The 14,234-nt window shown below is 42.3% G+C and overlaps 1 protein-coding gene across 1 annotated transcript; it reads right to left on the reverse strand.

Annotated features, from left to right (window-relative positions):
• Positions 1–313: 313 nt before the first annotated feature.
• UTP25 (UTP25 small subunit processome component) lies at positions 314–14,234 on the reverse strand (the record flags this gene model as incomplete). The annotated part of the gene is made up of 12 exons (XM_079550211.1): positions 314–560; positions 1,343–1,588; positions 2,001–2,113; positions 2,513–2,695; positions 4,254–4,456; positions 6,461–6,680; positions 7,108–7,515; positions 8,699–8,787; positions 10,850–11,065; positions 11,846–12,095; positions 13,209–13,248; positions 14,134–14,234. The coding sequence occupies 12 exons, from the start codon at positions 14,232–14,234 to the stop codon at positions 314–316; spliced, it is 2,316 nt and encodes a 771-aa protein (XP_079406337.1).

Here is a 14,234-nt window from a genome sequence, read left to right on the forward strand (position 1 = left end):
CTGCTCTATCAGAAAATGAAATGAAGCAATTCAATCGAGGGGTGTTTATCGAACCACCAATCTTTACTGACCAGTGATTTTTTCAATATATAACAATTCTTGATTTTCTTTATATACAGAAGAAACCTTGCAATCCATGCTTTCTTGAATGACAGCCTCTGTTTCTTGTTGGACAGAAACTTGAATACAAAAAGTAATACTGTATGAACAGAATACTTAGCAAAAGTGACCAAAAAGTTTAAAACGCTTTTTAGAAGTAACATCAAAAGATACATTAGGAGTAAAATCCAGGTCCATCCAATCATCTTGCCACTTATTCATTTTCTCCTGTAACAAAGAGGTGCACACTTTTCTTGGACTGTAGCATTTGAGCAGTGCGATCTATGCCAACCACTGCAGCCAATTTCTGAGCATCGTACTTGGAATAGAGCACAGTGCACGTCCAAGTAGCATCCACTCCACTGTCAGTGGCCTTCATCATGTTACACAACTCGCTGTAGAAGTGGGAGTAGGTTGGTAACTCGTAGAAAATGAGGTTCCTAATGCCTTTTATTGTGTACCTGTAGCAGGAGGGGAGAAGAGTAACTTTGTTGCCAATTTTTATGAAGAGTGCATGTTAAAACATCAATCCTAGCTCAGTTTATCCATTTCAATGCTGTGGCTCAACTCTGCAAATCCTGCATCTTGAAGTAAATTTGCAACAGATGTGGGATTAAGGGAGGTCAAATGCTGCCAGGCATCATGACTTCCTCTGAAGTACCAGCCACTACCAATTTCTGCAGTATTCAGCCTCTTTGGCTAAGATCTTAAGTGAAGCCTGATCATTTTGGCTTCATATTCAAGTTTCACATCCATGAAACCTTTTCTATTTGCCTCAACATCTTCAGCTAATATAACAAAAAAATGTTCAATCAGGAACTTCCAAATGGCTCCTGTCAGGATGCGGCAAATTTTCCAGGTGCCTCAGCATGCTATACTGCCTTATCAAACTAATTATACACCCTTTCCCAGAATTTTATGTAGTCACAGTGGCACAGATGAATGCCAGTAAAGGGCACAATTAATCCAATTTCACAGGATATATAATTCCATCTTGACATCAGTGGAATCGGCAGCACTTCCCTCCTGAATACAGCCCCATGCACACCAAAGCATTCAGAGCTTTGCAAGGGAACTATGGCAACATGCAAAAGTTTTAAATTACATTTTTTTAAGAAAAAAAAAAGAAGTCCTCAGCGAGATCCAACAGGTTCAAAAAGCAGTGAAGCCCACCTGTGATTAAGGCCACTATACTTTCAGAACAGTATATATGCAACTCAGAGGAAAACAGGCCACAATTTACCTTTTGTAGAAGTGGAAGCGCTCGGTGAGCAGTAAGAACTGCTTCTCTCCCTTGAGGAAGGACCGCCTCGCTCTGCAGATGCCGGCCTTTTTAGTGTATTCACAAATGTGGGTAAAATTCAGCTCCTCTTTCTTGAAGTAATTTCGAAGTCGCACATAGTCAAAATATGATGGAACATAAATGAGCGTGTGTGACATGATGGCGTCGCGGTACTCGGGCAAAACCTTGTCGACGAAAAACTGAAACCTAAGTTAAGAAAACATGTATGCTTTAATCAGAATAACACCTGGCTTGCATGACCTCACACAGGAATATCATCAGACACAACAGACTGCTGAAGGTTTTAACTATACATTTCCTTCTTTAACTTCTTAGGATTCTACACCAGTAGAAGATAAAGGGTCAAGGCTTCACCAGTTCCACACAGATATCACAGAAATTGGTACTGTTCTCCTATGTTTCATTATCAAGTGCCTCCGGCAAGGAGAAATTCAGCATTCCTCTGACTCTGTGCAGGGCCTAGCCCACACCAAAAGACTAATGAAGACTTCTACTGCGAAATCCCACAGGCCCTATGTTCTGTAGGAAGCAGTAAACTCCACCGAATCTGAAATTGCAGTCACGAGGGCATAGTGAAATAGTCTGGAACACAGAGTACCTCGTATCTATTACAGAAGTTAAACTTTCAGCTTCTATCCTTCGGAAAACATGAGGGAGCTGGACCACAACACGGCTAATGGAGCCGCTCAGCGGCACATTGCGGACAGCCACCTGCAGGAACAAAGCAGGATGGTTTAAGGAAGTAGCATCTCAAAGGCAGCCCCTCTCTAGGCAGCCTTTTGCCAACAGCACACACCTGCAAGCTGTGCTAAAGGCTTACATATAATTTACATGCATCAAATTACGAGAAAACAAAACTTGACTGCCGCCTTGAAACAAAAGAATCAAATAAGTACTGCTGCAAGAAGAGCAGCTCTCTAAGCCTTTGGCACAGCATTAGAGGTCATCATGCAGCATTGTGGAGATCCAGACAGAAACATTTAAGGTAATAGAAATTACTGCCACACAGATACTTTTACAACTGAATTATGGAATTTTTCCAGGCTGGCTTCTCGTTCCTCTCCCCCTTCATTATGCTTAAAGAAGGCCTTAGCTCTGACATGAACTCACCTGCCCCATGTAATTGAAGCAATGTTTGTTGAAGATAGAGTTAATCTGGGGATCTTGAAGAGCACTGAACAGCAGCGTCTGGCGGTAGTACTTGGACCAGTTATGGAGGTTTGGCATTCGCACTCGGGAAAAGTCTACCCCATGGGAATCCAAAGGCAGCAGGTTAATGTGCTTCATCAGGTGCTGCACAGACACAGAAACATACTGTTGCAGATTGAAGTAATTGCACCCTGACTGCAGAGAGCATTAACTACAGCAAGAAAGTGGACAAGGAAGAGCAAGATAGCACAGAATATAAAAGCAGTGATCGCCCAAGAAACAGCTGCCTGGGATTTATTGACCCCATCAAGAGTAATTCACCTAATTTCATTCCACAGGACTCAAAACTGCCATCTCCTCAGTCATCAATAACAACAGCCTTTGCTTCTAGTCCTCTCCCATGGGGGAAGCCTAATGGATTTGTTTGTATATACTGACGTCAGCAGGTCCAAGGTTTCTGAGCTAGAAGCAGCTGAACTGCTGTTCCCACTGCATGCAGGGGCAGCCTGGGTGCAAGTCAAGGAATCCACCTGATTTTGGCCTCACTGAACAATGCCTAGGAGTGGTACTGCTGTTGCTGCACCACAGACAGATGGACTCAAACAAAACAAAACAAAACAAATGGGCTGTGGGACACTCCAGGAGCATCATGTAGGCTCATAAGGCAGCCTTCCCCAGGACTTCCCAGGAAATAGGACACCTCCGGGCTCATTCAAAACGTACAGTAATGCCAGGCTGCCAAAATGATAGGCTCAGATTCCTCAAAGGTGTTTCTGTATGAAATACACAAACAAAAACAATCCCAAACCCCAAGTTTTCAAGCTTGAAAACTTCTATGAACCTACAGCCATAAAACATGGCTATTGCCATGTACTGTCGGCAATCCTAAATTCATTATACATGCAGGATAAATCTGTTTCACTTAGGGCATGACTAATGCTTGGCATCTCTACTGTCAGCGGCAACAAGCACCAGTGCCCACTGCTTTCTGGAGGAACCTCAGTGAGGTTGGATAAATTCCTCACACAGCTGTGATCTGAGACACCGTGCAGTCAGACAACTGGCAGATTTTCTCCCAGAGGTGATTAAAGGAACCATCACCATGTCATTCCTCATTCTGCAAAATAATTAGAGCTGTCTAAAAAAAAAAAAAAAAAAAAAGCCATTCCTTCCCCCCTAAAAAAAGAAAAATAGCCAGCCAACCAAAAATGTACCAAAAAAACCAACCCCACAACCAAACTATAATGAAATACAAGAATAAAGTACAAAATCATAGAATCATAGAATGGCCTGGGTTGAAAAGCACCTCAACAATCATGTAGTTTCAACCCCCCCGCTATGTGCAGGGTCGCCAACCAGCAGACCAGGCTGCCCAGAGCCGCATCCAGCCCAGCCCTGAATGCCTCCAGGGATGGGGCATCCACAGCCTCCCTGGACAACCTGTTCCAGTGCATCACCACCTGCTGTGTGAAAAACTTCCATCTTATATCCAAATTCTAAGATTTACAGAGAACAGGTACTGAATACTACCAAATGCTGCAGGAAAATTACTTGTAGTAAAAGGAAATAAATATTGGTGGATGAAAGAAAAGCAACAAATAGATGTCTAGAATAAAGTCAGTTAAAAATAGCAAAACTATTCATTCTTAAAAATAATTAGATGAACAAGACACAGTGCAACACAAAAATAGGGAAACCATACCAGAACATGTTCCCAGTTCTGCATTAGGTAAATGTCTGCCTGATCAATTATGAGCATTTCTATGGATGACAGAAAATCAAAGTCTCTCTTCTTCTCTCCCTCTGTGCCAATGATAGTCCTCATACCCAGGGGAGAGGAAATGATGATGTCTGATGAATAAAATGGTGCATACAATCTCATGCTCTTTTGAAGAATCGCAACCCCTGTCAGAACACAAATAGCATTTCTTAGTCAAGGTTAAGGATCAACCATTTTCTACAAGAAGACTCTGTAACAGTAACTCCCTACATTTCTTCTCCCTTAGCACATGCTTGTGATTACAGCAGGACAAAACCAATCTGGCTGAAACTTCTCTTCCCTGACAATGTGCTTATTCACCCTTCCTCCATTTCATAAGCCTTTGGCAGATTTTCATTGTTAGAACTCTTTCAGCAGTTCTTTCTTTTCTCAGTTTTTTCATAGCTTGCATGACATTACTGAGCCAAAATACATTTCTCTTGATTTACTGTTAAAATAAAAAAAAAAAAAAAAGGAGGAAAGAGAGGCTAAAAAGATGAAAAAAGCAGAAGTAGAAATGATTAACTACTCCTTTCACCCTCACCTCTAGGCTTTGGTCTATGTCATTATCTACTATAGTAACAGTTATTTCAATCTGTCATGAAAGATTTAGCATGGATCTCCTGAGCGCTGATTGCTTTCATTCACAGGGTCACAGGAGATGCTACTAAAACACCAAGGACGAGGTTGATCATGTTACAAAGGCAGAAAGCATAGCCAGACCTGCACTTCTGCCAGGGAAGGTGCTACCTGGCTTCTCAAGGCACATGCTGCAATCAACCAGCTTATGCATCACCTCTAATGATACAGAGGAAAATCAAAGAAGCAAAGGGGAAGGAGACTGTTACCTATAATTATATGGACCCAAGTTTTCTGATTTTACAATCTCGATCTGGACCACATTCAAACCACCCACTACAGGCTGTCCAACACACGTGTCTCTTCAGCTTATTGCCCTGTCTGCCTGAAGCCAGCTACTCTAAGCACAGCTGAAGGCACGTCAAGAATTTCACACAGGCTCCCATAGGGACATTTCCTACTGGCTATTTTAACACGATAATAAAATTATTTCAATAAAAAGGTTAAATTTCCAGGAAGACAGCACTTATCTCAAAACATGTTGGCATATAAACATTTTAGAAATTCTAAATGTATTTGGTTTAAAAACATGAAAGGGTGGTTTTAGTAAGGCGTAACAAACGTGCCCTAAATCAGATCTTCATGCTGAAGTAACAGGATGCAAAGCACATTAGGAAGGAATAATTATGTCGCTTCTATGATTTGCTTCTGCAAGTAATGGCACCCAAAGTTTCTTCAAGCATTTCTTCACACCTAGTAAATGGATCAAGGAGACTGCACTATAGGAGAGAACTGAAAGGCAAATTATTTTGCTACAAAACATAAGATGTTCTCAGCAAGACAGATATTCACTGGGGAAGCACGAAAGATTGAGTGGGAACAACTTGCATCTTCCACTCTATCATTAAACCTCTTGGGATGCCAATTTATCTTTCAAGGGACAATAATTTCAAGACCCTCTTATCTGTCAAGTTAAGTCAGAAAAAAACTCATTAAGGTAGCTCCAGTAACCAAGCTAATTCTTTGCACAATGAGTTACTAAAACAGATTGAAATTACTATGAAATAGTCTTAAATTTGCTGTTTGTCCAACAGTCCTAATTGCTGGCCGTTCCTTAGCATTCAAGAAAACGATGGGCAATACAGTAGAAAACTGCTTTGCTCAGAACTGAGCTTGTTCCATTCTTACTGACTTCAAGATACACTGTGAATATGCTAACTTGACCTGATGTTTTATTTTTTTTTAAATAATATGGGTGATTCTGCTACATAATCAAGATTATCCTCTTTTAAATGAGGTGTGGGCAACCCTGCCACAATAAAGCAATGACTGCACTTTAAGGGACTCTGAACTTGGAGTGAAAATGTTTACTTTTATATTTTTGCTTCCTTTTTTTTATGGCAGGGAATGGAATATTTTCAAAAACATTCACGATGCCACTGCAGACATAGCATGAATACCTAGGAGCCCTGAGTCTCACCAGCCCTGATGGCTCCCAGACATCAAGGAAGAACCTGTTAGATTACCCCTCGCTTCTTTGTAAGCCAAAGGCACGTTCTGTAGGTCATTACCAATTCTGAAATGGTCATCAATGTTGCCGGCGAAGACGGCCTCATAATCTTCAGGTCTTTTCAGGTTGGGGGGCTTCTCGTCCGGGTCAGAGCCAAATTCCCCTTTGAAGCGCTTTTTGTTACTTACATCTATTTTTCTTTTCTCGCTCACTTCAAGAAGACTGATGAAAATGTGCACAATTCGCAAAGCGCATTCCCGGAAGGGCACTATCATCAGCACCTGCATGGATCAACAGTTACAACAGAACAACCCAGAAAACACAAATATCCACGGTTAAGAATGTGAAGTAATAGTTTTGTCTTTGATATGCCCACATTTGGGCCTCCCAGCAATCAAAACAAGCATCAGCTTTGAAACTGTACAGCAGACAGTTGGCACAACAAGCAACAGGCTGATCCAAGTTGAATCTACCTGATTATCAACCAGTGGGTGCTGTGGATTAATGACATGAGCCCCAGCGCAATGATACTTTGGACCCTGTGGCCTTGTAGCAAATGTCTTCCAGGCACAATCAACAGATGTGGAAAGGCACGTGGAACAAATCATGTAATAGCAGCAACAGAAATACCTCCCACTAAAATACATTTACACAGCCTGACCAGACCCCCAAAGCGTGCAGGGAATCGCATTACTGAAGTGCTCTCACCTTAGGTCTGGTGAGCCCCTGATCCCTGTAGTCGTCACTGTCAGTCCCTGGCTTTTGGTCTCTTTTTTTGGCATTGTTGCTGAGCACCTGGGCATTTGCCTTTAGAATGTGGTTCAAGGCATGTAAGCAGTAAGCATGCCGGATTTCTTCTCCATTTGTTAAAGCATTTCTCTCCGGATAGAACAAGTCCCTGTAGGTATTCATAATACAGAAGAGCTCCCTTTGTAACGGGGTAAAAGAGGAATCACTTGGTTTGCTTGCCGACAGGAAATGTTTATTCACTTTTGGCCAAGTGGATTCTAAAGGCTTGTGAAGATAAAGCTGTTTCACATTGAATTCTTTGTCTGGTTTTAAAGTTGTATGCTTCTCCAAAGTGGATGAAAAAGTGAGCTGACCCAGCCTTGGCCACTGAAGGAAAAAAAAAGCAAACAGAAGAGTCAAATGTACCAGATCTAGTACAGTGTAAAGCACAGCTTTTTAATCAATGTCATGAAATTTGAGCAGTTATCTTCTCATAATAAACCTTTTTTTCAATATGCAATTTCTTAGCATCTAACTTCAGCTCATTAGGTCTGGATGTATTTTGCAGTGATATGGCTACAACTGTCACCATTTTGCAGATAAGAAAACTGATGTCATTTCTGCCAGTGCTGGAGTCCAACTACATTTACAGATCAGTCACACCTCTGCACTGATTTCATGGGCAAAACCTTTCAGTGTAATAAGAAAAAACTCTTGCCTTTAAGTCTTCTGTCACACAATTCCCATTCTACTTCTGTAATGTGGCTGCATCAAATTAAGCAAAGATATGCCATGCAATGCTTTAGGTAGCACTGGTATTCCTGACCACCATATTAAAAAAACAAAAAAAAAAAAAAGAAAGAGAGAGAGAGAGAGAGAAAGAGAGAGAGAAAAGGGAAAAAAAATATCCCAGCTAGCTCTCTGACTGTATAATCATTGGGTATCTTCCAAGGAATGTCACCCAGCATATGGGTGACCAGAATGTGAGGCAATGCTCCAAAACAAAATCAGATGTGAAAAAGTTAAGAAGCAAAACTTGGTCTAAAAAGAATATTTTGAAAAACAGTACTGTTTCAAGTAATGAGGTGGATCTTTTCTCCCCACATATTACTGCCAGTATTAACAAAAGTACTGAATTCCTCTTTAGCTGCTTGCAAGTGTGTACAAAGGTAGAATGACCTTGAAACAAGAACACTGCTGAGACTTTCCGTGGCCACCCCAGAAGCTCAGTTGCAGTGCACCTCTCTGGCACCCTGCTGCTACCATCCCGAGATCAGCCCTGCTTCCACCCAGTGCCAAGAGCAGCACCAAACCTTGGATCTCAGGACCACAAAGCAAAAAGCTCTGATTTTCAGATGTGTCACCATATGCTGACATAACAGCAGACTTCAGACCCCAGCTCTCGCTCAGCATTAAGCAAAGAAGAAACACTTCAGCAACAATAGTGACAAAACCTTGACAGCTCCAGAGCCAATAGCTAATAAAGATTATGAAACTACTTCACTCGTATACAAAGATATTTTTATCCCAGCATCTTGAAGAACTCTGGGTTGCTACAGAACAACGTTACCTTGCTTTGACTTGAAGTTTTAGAAAGCGTAGATATTTTTTCTACTTCTTTTTCTTCGAGTTCTTTGTCCATGTGCTGCTTAAAGGGATCTGTTTTCAAACAGAAATAACAAAGTCCTGAGAACTACCGTAGCTAATAGCAGAATCAAAAGTTTCAGAACAGATTTGCAAGAGATATGGACAGTTTTTCTGCTGGCCAACACTGCATCTCAAACTAGCTATTTCAAAGCACTGGGAGACAAGAGAAAGGATGTCAAATTCTCTCTACAAAAACAGAACAGATTTGGCAGATTTGCCTAAAGAAGAATTTTAAAAATAAAAAAGGAATGTGGGGAAAGAAAAAGCGCTTACTAAAGTAATCAAAGTTTAAATCACAAAACAAATGTTGGGCAGGAAAGCACTGTGCGTAGAAAAGATCAGCAATTTTCTGCCTCAAGCTCTGACACTGATGAACATCAGTTAGCACTTCCACTCCTAGCAGGTGAAGTGGGATGTCAACAGTAAAGATCTAAGCGAACTCACTGCCCTCAATTTGTGGTTCTGCTGAGGGCTTTGCATTGCTGGGCAGTGACATGACAACAGTTAGTGATAAAGCAGAGTAAGATAAGTTCAGGGGAAAGGTAGCAAGGATTGCCAGAAGTGAGCAAAATTACGATTCATCTAATCAGCAATTCTTTTTGGAAAGGAAAGAGATGAGGAACTGTAAAATCATATTATATTCAGAGCCTGGTATGCACAATTAACATGCGAAGCTTATTTTGAAAACCAAACCCTGTATACTGCTGCAGCACTGTAACACTCACTAAGAAAGAGCAATGAGAGGACACTAATGCCTGCCAAAGGATACCTAATCCACATAAAATTATCCAACAGAAGTCCAGACATTTGCTAATCACGACACTTGAAAATACCTTCCCAATAAAGCACAGGAATAGGAATCATTCACTCTTCAGTAAATTTTACTGATTTCAGCAGTTGTAAAATAAAGTCAGAGAATGACATGCAGCAGGGTCACTGACCCTGGAGGTGTTCAAGGAATGTTTGGACGTTGTGTTGAGGGAGATGGTTTAGTGAGAACTATTGGTGATCGGTGCTTGGTTGGACAGGGTGATCCTGTGGGTCTTTTCCAACCCTGGTGATTCTGTGATTCTATGATTTTCAGCAATTCTAGTGGCCCTGAGGATTCACTTTCTGCTGTCTTAGGTGATTCATCTTCCACAATCAGTTATAAAGCCGCTTCTATAACAATCCACTGAAAAGTAGTGCATCACTTACAGGTTGAACAAAGCTTTTAGGATACTCGGCATGCAGTTGGAAAGCGTTGGTTCTCATTAAAATGCAATGCCAACAGCCTAAGCAATATCCTCGTGGTAACAAGAATGAGCTGTTTCTTCTATCACATGGCCCTTTGATGCTTCCACACATTCCGTGTATCAACCAGGCTGCCTCCCAGATTTAATGTCAGCTGCTGCTCTAAGATGACAAGCCAGCATCACTAGGGATGCTACATACACATTCCTCTCTCTCAAACTATGCCATCTGATATTAAAACCACAGAGCATGAAATATGAATAGGAGCTCTGCAAGTGCCAACATGCGGCGTATCACTGAAGGATCACACACCCGTGTGCACAGCTATTTGTATTACACACTCCAACACTGGAGCTCAGATTTCACCCATCAGTGCACTGTGGCACCAGCATGCTGGGCTACACCCTTAGAAGCTACCATACAGACCCTCTATTGATGCCTCCCTGATCCTGGTGTAGTCAGACTCCTCTGCACATGCTTCAAAACCCAGAGAGCCTCAAGCATTTGTCTAAAAATTATAAAATGCCATTAAAACAAAAGAACAAGATAACATCCTCTATGTGTATTTCTAGATTCCACTAGTTTGGGCCTTAACCAGTTACAGCAGAAACCATGCACAAATCCCTGTCCATATCAGCTACAGGAAACAAACAGTTCAGCTGTATGCATGTGTTAACTTTAAATGTCCCTTATGTAACAGACTCACACGTGGGCAACACAATAAACTGCGTAACCAAAGAACTTGGCAGCTACATAGCATCTCATTAGAGAGTTTGATAATTTATGTGTTTACAGATGCTCAAAAGGCAGATCACCAATGAACAATAATACTACATTTTACCTTCTGAAAAGGCTTGTGAAGAATTGCTCTCTCTCTTATCTGCATCACAGTCTCCACTCTCCTCTTCCATGAAATTGGTTTCCAAGCTAAACTCCGCTTCATGTTTCACATCAGTAAACTCCTCAATTGCTCCATGATTCGGGTCACAGGAAGTTTCCACCCCATCAGCTTGCTCCTGGCCAAGCGCCTGTTCTGTTGGGTCTTTAGCTGTGACTTCTTAAAGAAAGAAACATGTTATATTCTCCTGGAAAAGCTACTATCAGTAGCCACTTCTGGCTGCCTATGTCAAACACTTGTACATTACACTTTTTCCTTCAAAAATCTTATGCAAAAAAATAAAAACAGGCCTTTTGTTTTACCTTTTTTGGGTTTTTTTATTATTATTTTTTAAAAGCTATCGTTGTCTGATATGCCAGAAGTTAAATAATACAGAACATAGTTTCCCTGAGAAAATTTAAGGAAAAATATATTCAGAGAATAGAAGTTTTAGCTTCCAAAGAATCTAAACTGAGAAAACAGAGTCGACTCCTCCCTCCCAGAATTTCCTTGGGAACTTCATGAATGAGGATGCTTCCTCAGATGGGAGGAGGTTTCCTTAAAATTTAAACACTCTTTACGCTGCTGTGAGGCAAATCTTTCCCTTTGCTCAGCAGCAGCAGCCAAGCCAGATGCTGTGTGAGAGAACAGCTTGCGTCTCCCAGCGAGTGGGTGAGAACCCCTGGTATGCTGCTCCATGTGGATTCCTCCTGTGCTGCCACACAAACAACATCTGAGGAAGAAGCAGCAGGCTGGCTGCTGGGAAATGAGCACAGCTACCCTTTGCCCTGCTAAATACTCCAGCAGTTACTGCTCACACTCACAAAGCGGCAATGGAGCAACAGCCAGAAGAGCACCCAGCCAACCAGCCTGTCTGCACCAGGATCAGGGCTAAAAACAGACACTATTCAAACTTGCTAACTGAAACAATAATTACCAAAGCACAGCAAAAGAAACTACCTTCTTCTTGCTCTTGTACATCATTCTGCTCTTCTTCACCTCCAACAGCTTCTTTGGGCTCCTGGGACCCTTCGCGGTCCAGTTCTGCTTCGCTCTCCTCAGCTTCTTCTGATTCACTTTCATCTTCCTCCTCCTCACTCTCAGACTCAGGAGATGCCTTCAGGGTGGCCAGAAGCTTGTGATAGACAGAGACTTGTTCCACTTCAGTCTCTGAATCGCTTTCCGCACTTGATTTATCAGAATTGTCAGACTAAATGTGAAAACAATAACAACAGCAGCAGTCTATTAGACAGCAAGCAAACACCCTCAGCTCCAGCTCCCATACAACATTTTTTTCTTCCCAATCTACCCCTATGCAGATGCAATGAGATTTTCCCCAAATCTCCATTTTATGTCAACAGTTTTATCAAACATTTCCACGTAGACTCTGAAAGGACCTTGGCAGACTTATGTCCTCATGCTTTGTTCTGCACTGATTTGACTCAGAGCATCACAAAGTTCTTTCAGCCCCGGAGAACAAATTTGTTCTCGTGACAAACAGGCCTTTGATTTTCCTACAAAAACCACATGTAGGAGGGCATACATACTGAAAATGCTTTTAGCTTTCAAAAAGAAAAATGGAATAACCTTCAGCTGACCAAAGTCCACCAAAGAACGGTCAGGTCTAGCTCAGCATCTAAAGCTCTAAGCTTCAAACAAGCCAGACTCCAAAAGTTAGGTCTGTCCCAGCCTTACACAAACTAAAAACAACATGCCAGGTTACAGCCAACTTCATAGCAAAACCAGGACTATAAGCACAGCAACATTTATTTCTTTCTTAGCTCCTTTCAGCGCAAAGCAAAAGCTCAGTAAATAAAAAAAAAAAAAAAAAAAAAAAGTGCTAAAGGAAACAACTGAGCAGAGTCATTAATTACTTTCTCCACACTACAACTTTGAAGTCTTTAATTGGTTCGATGATAATGGAGGTTAACAAGAACGAAAACTGAAACACTGTAATTTGAAGACAGGAATGAGCATGAACGTTTTTTCATTCAGCAGAGAACAAAACATCTCATTCCCTAACTCAAGCACCACTGTGTATAAATACAATAACTTAAAGCATGTCTTACTTTTTGCCATGGCTAAGTAACACTAAAAAAAAAAAAAAAAAAGCAAGAATAGCAATATTGTATCCTGTTTCTTCTGCTGTCCCTTGGTATTGCAGTTACGAGTCTGAAGAACAATTTGGAATCACAAAGAAATCATTCATTTTTTCCTCCTAAAAACAGGTTTTCTAAAAGGAACAACCAAATCTTCCTGAACAGTGTTCCACTTCACTGAACTATACAAAAGGTAAAGTGAGGAAGAAATAAAAATATATTACCAGTTCACATATTTGAGTTGCTTCTGGTCTTCCAGAAACCCTGAAAAAAATCACCAAAATATCTTGCTGTCAATGATATTATGTAGAGAATAAACACAGATGAAGAAGGGAAGAAATTGTTGAGCCTTAGAGTAGTTGAAACAAAGCTTAAAGCCACAGCAACACACAATTCTCCTTAGGGAAACAGTCAGGGCTCACCCTGACAGGCTACTCAGCTCATGCTACAGCCTCTGTGTGGAGCCTGGGTGTATACGATCATGAAGAGAAACATTTTAAAGCATTTCTGCCTTTAATCAGAATACCAAGTGTCAAAAAGAACCTGAGCACAAAGCATAAATACTGGGAAAAGTCTTCTGAAAGTGCTGAGCTTCCTGCAGGACACCAGAACCTTGCAGGACACCAGAACCTAGCAGGACTTGGAAAGAAATTCCTTCCTCCCCTCAGAGGGGACCAGACCAGGCCTGAGCTACGTGAAGGAGGCCTGCAGGGAAACTGCAGGGCTTACACAGGCTGAGCTGGAACTGTCAAAGCAGCAGCCTGGCTCAGCACAACGTTCATTTACATCTGTAAGCTGGACTCAGGGCACCCAGCCGTAACTGTTAGCTGAAGAGGAAGACGGAGCGGCGCGGCAGCTGAGGGCAGGGTCGGGCAGGAGCTGCTGCTCCCTCTGGCAGAAGCCTCACCCCGAGCGCAGGCATCGATCCCACCCGCAGCTCTCGGGAAGCAGCTCGTACAGCAGCCAGCCAGACGGGAGCCCACCTGTGGCACTGAGCGCTGCCCGGCGGAGCGGGGAAAGCGGACACGTGCTACGGGAAAAGCGCATCAATTCACCAGCGCTGGGGATTCTGCCAACGGGACGCTTTGACCCAACCCTTCCCAAAAGGCGCACGGCCTGGGCTCAGGGCACAGGGCCCGCAGCGCTCACCGGTCGCACACGGGGTGCTGCTCCCCGAACTGCCGCAGGTGTTTCCTCTGCCTCTTGCTCAGGCCGCGCGTCAGCTCGCTACCGCCGCGCCGCTTCCCCAT

Source organism: Tetrao urogallus (assembly GCF_951394365.1).
Source record: "Tetrao urogallus genome assembly, chromosome: 2".
Classification (NCBI taxonomy): Eukaryota; Metazoa; Chordata; class Aves; order Galliformes; family Phasianidae; genus Tetrao; species Tetrao urogallus.